General features: G+C 39.7%; 1 protein-coding gene across 1 annotated transcript; it reads left to right on the top strand.

Moving 5' to 3' along the window:
• Positions 1–1,267: 1,267 nt before the first annotated feature.
• On the top strand, positions 1,268–2,102 carry LOC104414523 (ethylene-responsive transcription factor ERF096). Its single transcript, XM_010025670.3, has one exon. The coding sequence runs from the start codon at positions 1,356–1,358 to the stop codon at positions 1,770–1,772; it is 417 nt and encodes a 138-aa protein (XP_010023972.1). The 5' UTR covers positions 1,268–1,355; the 3' UTR covers positions 1,773–2,102.
• Positions 2,103–9,134: the final 7,032 nt, after the last annotated feature.

Raw genomic sequence — 9,134 nt, 5'->3', positions numbered from 1 at the left:
CCTCTCTTTTGCTTACATGGCGTCAATTAGGTGTTATCGCCAATTCGACAGTCTAGCATGGTTAGTAATAGTAGGTGAAGTAGAGCTTATTCGCATATCAATAAAGTCAAAGAACTTGTAGCATAAAACACTTTAGGATTCAATTACACAGAATTTTCTAGTTTAAGGATCAAAAGTGACTTCTTTGTATCTCCATCGATCGATAATGCAAAGCTTCTTTAATTTCAGCTCCACTTCTGAATTTTTTCAGGATTGATGGCTTACAGTTTCAGTTCCGACACTATTCTAGCATTAAAATAATCACACATCTAAGGAAGAATCCACAAACATTTTTACCAAGTTCGCCTCTTGAAAAGTCTAAAGGAAGTTCCAACCTTGGCATGCAAGTTCGCGACCAATTCCTAGGATTGTGACGGGCGCCATTTATCGTCGGAAACTTGTCCTTCCTTCACGCGATGATGGCCCACGGCCTTCTCCTTCAAGATGCGAGGGGCAACATCCGTTTGACCCAAGACTCGTCCTACGACTTTCCACATCGTGGTCCTCCGTACGCGAGAGGGCCTCCTTTCGGTAAAATTTCCCATTTATGACGTCACAAAAGGAGGGAAAGAATATAATCTTGAATTAGGCGAGCCCCTCCGTCAACATTCTTAAGTGGTGGGATTGACCATTCCCCTCTCCCCATTACCTGAAAAGATCGATTTGATACGATCGGCGAGGGGAAAGTGCAGGGGCGAGAGCGGAATGTGAGAAAACGAGCATAAAAGACCGACCCTTTTTGACGATTTCGATCGGCACGATCCACTGAAGTTGGTCTCTAGAACGGTCAAAATGTTTTCACGGGAATAATACAAAATTTAAGCACGTGAGACATTGATCCCATCCGAAACCCACCAAAATTCAAGAACAAAAGAGAGAACCCATTAATTAATTTATGCAATTCATTTGATTCAACGCCAAAAAGTGACGGAATAATTCGGGGGGGAGAGAGAGACAGAGAGACAGAGAGAGAGAGGGCTTCTAAAGCACTCGCAAAGCCATCGCCTTGACCAGCGCAGATACATTGCACAAGCACGCCCTGGTCCCTATCGAAGCTTCCCTAGCTTTAGCTGCTCCTGAGCACGTGCAAGCCATTCAAGAAGCTCAGAGATCCCGCCACGTGCGCGCCTTAGCCTCTTCGTTTGTGCCAAACCAGGCGTGGCTTTTCTGCGGATCCAAATATATAAATCCCCAAGACCCAATCCACTCCTCATTAGCATCTCCATGCAACAAGCAGAAAAGAAAGAACTTCACAGAGGCGGATAGAGAGAGAGAGAGAGAGAGAAAGACAGAGAGAGACAGAGAGAGACAGAGAGATGGATGAGGAAGACTCCAAAGGGAAGGACACGTCGCAGCCGGAGGTCCGGTACCGGGGGGTGCGTCGGCGGCCGTGGGGGAAGTTCGCCGCGGAGATCCGCGACTCAGCCCGCCATGGGGCCCGCGTGTGGCTTGGAACGTTCAACACCGCCGAGGAGGCGGCGAGGGCCTACGACCGGGCTGCGTACAACATGAGGGGCCAAACGGCGGTCCTCAACTTCCCCCATGAGTACCCTTCGTCGGCCAACCCCTCTTCTTCAGCCGCCTCCTCTTCTTCCGCTTCGGCATGGAGGGCGGCCGAGGCAAGGCCAACGGGCAGCAGCGAGCGGGGGAGGCCAGTGTTCGAGTTCGAGTGCTACGACGACAAGCTGCTTGAGGAGCTTCTTGAGTACGAGGAGAAGAAGGGCAAGAAGTGAGGGAAGGGCGGGTGCTGTTTCAAAATTTCGCTGTGCTGTTGAGACTTGTGAGATAAGTGTTGCATCCTTACTCTACAGGAAAATCTGCATAATTGGATGTGACAGACAAAACGAAAACAATATCTTCTTGATTATGTATCTACGTGTTGTTTTGTTTCTTTTCCCTTCTTTTTCCTTTTCTTTTTGCCTTTTTGAGTCCAAAAGCTCACAGATTCAATGCTTAGGTGTTGTCTTCTAGAGAAGTAAGAACGCTTCGGCGAACTTCTTTCATGTCACGTACCCAAGTTACTGTTGATCGCTAATGGCTTTGCGTTTCTGAAGGTTTCTTCATCCTTTTTGTGTGCAAGTGTGTGTGTGTGTTTTTCTTTGATTTCTGGCCATCTTACGGCTATGTATGGTAATGCTCGTTTACAAAACCTCGTTTACAAATTGATGCGTACGATCGTGACGGACATAGAAGTAAATTGATCGGGCCAAAGGATTTATTAGAATCTGTCCAATCGGTAGTACAGCTATCGTTATTTCCTGACATAATATGGGTTTACTCTTCTTTTTCTGTCGTCTCATTTTCATAAGTGACCGATCAAGGGAATATGCCAAAAAGAAGGAGGGTACGTGTCGGAAGCAATTTGGAAAGAGCTACAAAACATTGATTGCGAAAACATCTAATTATAGCAAGTTTCTTGTTATTTCGTTTTATGGTTGTGCGCATCAATGAGAGGGTCCCTTCCTTCGTGAGTTCGATGTCATGAACGATGAAGGCATGTCTAGGGCGGTGAATGCCGTAACTAGACATGGTCCAGGCCTATCACGTCGGGCGCTATTTTGTCGCCATGGAAATCGGAGTTGTTCGAAGGGTTTTGTTTGGATTGGAAATGATGTCTCAAGTGGCTGTGATTAGGTAATTTAGATCCTTCGTGTAATCCTTTGTCACACTCTCCAATGTCATCACCAATCGTTTCGCTAAAATCCAAATTTTGTTACTACTTTTCCACAATGCATCATAGGCTCAACCACCACAAATTAGGGGTGCTCAATTCCCAGGTAGTTCGATTGCCACCCAGAAATTGGGAACCGAACCATTCGGTCCTAAAACCGAATGCCAACTCTCTCTCTCGCCCTCCTCCTCCTTTGTTCTTCACTCATCAAGAGCATCACTTTCGTATGATTGCATTCCCACGGTCCCTTTGCTGCGAGCTCACTCGCCAACCCTTCCGTTTAGCTCTCGATCTTAGCTCCATCTCTCCTGGAGTTAAAACTGTCTTCTCTCTCTCTCTCTCTCTCTCTCTCTCTCTCTGAGTTAGGGGAAGAAGGAATGAAGGTAGCCTCGACGTCTTTAGTTAGGATGGAAGTGAACAAGTCCTCCTTTTCAGAGCAGGGCAACAAGACGGATTCATCTAGCGAAGGTGAGCAAACCGATGTGGAGGAGGATGAGGGGAGGAGGAGGCATGAACAAGAGGGATAAGGGTTTTGTTTCAGATTTGGGAGAAACGAAAGCAAATAGTGGTGTGAAAGTGCTATGAAGATATTAATGATTTCTCACATTTGTAAGAAATATAAAAATAAAACAATAGGTCCAATCCGGACAGTGGTTGCACACTTGGAATCGAAAACCACAAAAAACCGGTCAGTTTGGTCCAGTCTATGTGGTTCTTGATGTAAGCGGTTCCTTTTGCTCACCCCTACCACAGACATCTTCCAAGTTTAAGCCACGCTTGAACTTCGCCATAATCGGGGACCTCGTCTAAATATTAACTCCACTTGTATCTTTAACTGCTCTATAAAGATTTTCTAACATAATCTATTATACCACAACTAAAGCAGGACCATTGTTGTTTTCATATTTGTCAGAAGATCGAACATATAACCTTGTCAAACTCAACAGTTACAGTAATGGTTGGCTCTATTGGCTTTACCTTGCTACAAGCACTATCGGTTATTGATTATTGTGCAGATACACACCACTTTAGAAGTTTCCAATTGTAACTCCGCCTCATGCTTAACACCATCAAGATTTGTCTAAATACTACCATAATCACTCCAAAAAGTACTAGAGACTCATCAATGTAACTTTTCTACTGAATTAAATTCCAGGCACCATAATAGATAACTCCACTTACCTTGTACATAATTTAGGAATATGCCTTTATTGTCCTTGCATCGAGTTTACTATCATTGACTCAAACATAACATGAGCAACCAAATTTTATAAAAACAGCATAATCAGCTATGTTACCTAACCACACTTATTCGAAAGTTAGACATCCAATCATAGTTGATGAGAATCTATTCATCAGGTGGCTAGCCATACTAAGTGTATCTATCAGGAATCTCCCAAACATACTAGCACTGTAGAGCAATTTATAGGCTGTCTTTTAGAAATGTTCATCTTATCAATTCTATAATTGGTTGTGGTTTACAAGCACCGGTGCAATGTCTCACTATGTCTTCATGCAAAATTCATTCCAAAGATCCAAAGCAAAACTCCATGTTATTTTTAGTTTGCATGTATTTGATCATCGTACCAATCTCATTTTCAATTAAAACTCTTAACTACCTCTTGACTACAACTCTAAACCTAGGCTTAAGCATAAACATCCAGGTTCTTCTCAAGTACCCATCCACAACTTTTAACATAAATCTGGCACTTTTCCTTGAAGAAAATTGTGACAGTTTGTGAACATCCAAGTAAATTAACTCTGCAACATTTGTAACTTCTTTAATTGTTGACTTGAACTACACTTTCGATTGTTTACTTGAGTTATAGCACCCACATACATTCAATTTGTTAACCCCGTAGCCAAACAATATATTTCTTTCACTTAGATCCTTTAGGCATGTCTCTCCAATGTGTCTCAAACATATATGTCACGATTTAGACATTGAACCAGATGCATTTGACATCTCCATGGCAAAATTTGTCCTTGTTTTAGTTTGAAGCTCATACAAGACACTGTGCTTGATTCTTCTCCTTATCACCAAGGCACCTTGAATAACCTTGTAACTCCACCTTTCAAGATATATTGACACCCAATTGAATCTATGTCACTAAAGCAAATTAGGTTCTTCTTTAATTTTGAAACATGCCTTACTTTAGCTAATGTGTTCATAATACCATAAAGTATTCTAATTTTAATATTGCAACACCCACAACATTACGTTCAATGTTGTTCCCCATTTGTACTTACTACTATCCATGCATTTGTAAGGAACAAACCAATTCCTATTTTGAGTAGCATAAAATAAACAACCATAACCCATAATCCATCTGTCAAACATCAAATCGCTAGTGACATATGATACACAATCAACTCAATTTGAATTATAGTCAGTTACAATTGCAACATCATTTGTAGACTCAAATCTAATTTCCAAACCCTTATCATTCTCAACTTACACAATCTCTTCTTAGATGCACTATCTTGCTATAACTCCAACAAACAACATTATCAATCCTAGACTGATTTGGTCTAATATAATTTGCACCAGTCTTGCTAATACAAATAGTAGTTTTTCCTTTACATTCACTTACTAAAGGAGCAGGTATAGGCTTATCAATTCTCTTCCGTAGATGTCTTCACTCAGAATCAAATCGCGAACCCTCTCTTTTGTGACATTCCTAAAGGTGAACCATCAAAAGGAAAGCTAATGAATTACTAAGCCAATGACTTAATGCAGACTCTTCCAGGCCCATACTAATCGCAAAGGTTTTAATTTAATCATTTAAACATGCAAATTAATTCAATTAGGAGTCGCCATGAGTTTATTATGGGTTGATTAGTAACCCAAGTAGCATGTGGGCAAACATCTTATTTATGTGAACTAGAAATTTATGGATACTAGAACTTGGTTACGCAAGATTAATGTAATGCCCCTTTTGTACCTTTTCTCTTTATTTTCAAGAATACTTAGCAAGCAATCTTTGTAAGTTTCGATCCTAAGCCACTAACATGCAATAGGTGATTATGTGAGTGCACAATTATTAATGTAACACTCAATAAATCAAAGCAAAAAATAATTGCTCAAAGGAATGAGAGAATGTCATTGTGCTACGCAATCAAATGCATAACTCCATTATGTCCAATGCATCAAGTGTTCTGCAAAGTCTTGTTTAACATGACCATGATTTAATTTAAATAATACGAATTTGTGAATTTTAATCTGAGCGGGCATTAATGAACTAACATGTGATCTAAATGACAAGTATGTAGTGCAACCTATATGCAAGTCTAATGACATGAAAGTATGATTAATCGTGAAATGAACCCTACTGTTCAACAACATGTGAGACTATTTTTTGTGTTTTCATTTTAATAGATAAAAGACTAAACTCTAGGACAATTAACATGACCTAATGATGCAAAATTGATCTTTTTTATTATTTTCTTATAAGAATTAAACTGTATGCTATGCATGAGATGCACTTATTAATTTACATGATGCTATTTTTGATATATTGACCCTAAACCATGCAACTTACTAAATGACGCACATTACATGACTTGCATATTATGAGCCCCCTTATTCCTATTCCTAAGCGCAATCTATATGATTTAAATGGCATTATACTTTTATGAATTCTAAAATTAACATGCATTGCCCTAACTATGAGTTATGAATGTGCGTTGCATTCTAAGCATGCATGTGACATATTATATGTAATATATACGTGGTGATTAAGAAATCTCATGCTGCATTGAAATATGTCCTTCCATAAATTTATCGATATGATTTAATGACATTATTTTTAAGCAAGCTAAGTTTATTTAATCGATCATGCACAAAGAACATACGCGATAAACCGCATACCATGCATGAGAGAATATAAAGGTGACGATCAATTTAAATCATGAAGTAACACTAACACGAGAGAAGGGTAGAACCAAGGAGCCATATGGAAGACCCAGATCAGCTATTACAAGAAATTACCAGACCAAGGTTGCTTCGCTTTAACCATGGGGAAGACATTGCAGTTACCAAGCGAAACAATATAGCCGAAACTTAATGTATCCAGAGAAGTGAGTGACCATAAATAATCAAGGCAAAAAACATGTTCCACGTGTGAAGGGAAGCCTCAACATCCCAACATGCAAATCTTAAAATTAGCACAAAATTAGTCAAGAACAAATTGGTCTAGAAACCTCGATTTTAAAGTTTCAACATGCAAATCTCAACGTCGACTCCATTGAATTGAGGAATCAGACCACGAAAAAATTAATGCATGTAATTCAAGTATTTTACGTATTGAAATCTGGATCTGATCGTAGTGAACAGAAAATAATTCAAGACAAATAGTGTATTTGTTTTATGGAAAACTCAATGATATAAGAAAATATTTTCGGTAAAATATTTTCCGAGGACACTGATTAGTTTTCATTTGTTTGGTAATATATGATTAAAAACGTTTTATGCTGTTTGGATATTATTGAAAAATGCTTTTCTCTTCTTTTTTTTTTTTTAAAGAATAGAATTTTGATTATTTTTAATTTTAATTTTCCTTTTTTTCTCTTTTATTTTTTCCTTTTTCTTTTCTTTCCTTCCTTTTTGTCCTTTCCTCCACTGCCATTGGCCAACAACAACCATAGGCAAGCTCTGCCTCATCCAGATTGGGTGAACTAAGAGCTTGCTGGCCTTGGCCAAGCTCAGGCTCGCTTGGTTTGGCCTCGGGGCCGGCAAGCCACGACCTTGACGAAGCTTAGGTTTGTTTGGAACGGCCAAGCCTCGAGCTCACTGGCCCGCGTATTGGCTGGTCACTGTCGACCAAGGAAGAAAGGGGAAGAAGGAGGAATAAAAGAAAAAGAAAAAGAAAAAAAAAAAAAAGAGAGGAAAGAATAAAGAATAAAGAATAAAGAATAAATATTATAAAAATTTTAAACAAATTAAAAAATAATTAAAAATTTGATTTTTTAAAATTATTTTATAAGCATAAACTTTTCATTAACCAAGGACGCTAGCACTAGGAAAACATTTAGGAAAATATTTTCTGATTCTTTCAAAAGAGAAATCATTCTAAGTTTAAATTTCAGTAGAAAAACATTTTCATTGACTTCGAAAACATTTTCTATCGACTCATTTCCCAAAGTGAACCAAACACAGAAAATAAGGAACTCGAGAAACAAACACACCTGAAGTGTTACCGATTCTTCCAGCAGAACCATGGGTTTATGACGATGGCTTGAGTTCGTCCGGCAGCGACGATGGCGTTTAATGATTCAGCGATGATATTCGAGTGGCAGCCATCACACTACGACTTGGTAAGAGCAGCGACTTGGCTGGGAACCGCGAAAGGCGATTACTTGGCACGGTGGAGAGCCGCTGGTTTCATCGAGGACTGCAAGGCTGCTGTAATTGTGCCCAGTTATTGCCTAACGGACGACTCCGTGAACAAAGATTGATGGTGGTGCGACTGGAATTCATGAAATGTTGCAGACAAGAAGACTGCGTGCAAACTTTGAGTATTCTTAAGAGGAGAACAATAGAAAGAGATCTTGACGAGTTGTGCTTGAGAAACAAGCGCACGAGATGATGAGGAAGTGATAATGATGAGAATCTGTCTTCAATCTCTCAACTCTGAAATCAGTGGATGAAATTTTGCGATTGAGAATATTTCCACGTCGTCTTTCTTTTTGCAAAGTGTGCCTCCGCCATTGTGCACCTTGTATTTTCAGTCCAACTTCTTTTTTGAGTGTGGACGATTCCTCCTCTGCGGCTCTCTCTCTTCTTCTTTTCCAATGTGTGGATATATTCAGCCCCATCTCCTCTCTTTAAAAAGTGGGTGTCCTCCCTTGTACGATTACGGGGGGGCCGTGGAGAAGAATCTCTGCTTTTTACATTGCCGCTCCTCCTCCGCTGCCCTAGAACTTCGCCCACGAATTTCACTCAAGGATGCTTTCTTTTCCTCGAGGGGTCTTCTCTGTTGCCCAGACCCTTTTTTCTTTTATTCAAGCGGTGTAAAAAAAATATATCACGCAATATCCAGCTGTCCTGATGAAGAACCAAATATATAAAAAAATTTAGACTTCTACATCTCCCCCCAATTTCCCCCTAATATAATGTCCAAGTCAAGATATGCCCTGGGGTTCTTTTCTTGTTTTCCTTCCCTTCTCCTCCCATGTATTTTCCTTTTTGTGGACCGAATTTTGCCGCGTCCACTTTCCTTTTTCCTTCTTTGATATTTCAGCTTTCACCAGAATTTATCTTTTCTTGTGACCAAAGAATTTTTTGTAATATAATAGCCCGGTTGCTTCTCAAGTTTAACCAAAAAAGTCAATCTTTCCTAATTTGGCGCTCCATTCTCAATTCATATTATATTTTTGGCGACATTAAAAAATTAGCGAGCCTGGCTTAGTCTCAAAAATTCAT

The sequence above is a fragment of the Eucalyptus grandis genome, chromosome 8, assembly GCF_016545825.1.
Source record: "Eucalyptus grandis isolate ANBG69807.140 chromosome 8, ASM1654582v1, whole genome shotgun sequence".
NCBI lineage: Eukaryota > Viridiplantae > Streptophyta > Magnoliopsida > Myrtales > Myrtaceae > Eucalyptus > Eucalyptus grandis.
Note: the sequence above shows the minus strand (reverse complement) of the source record. Positions and strands in the feature narration are given on the sequence as shown.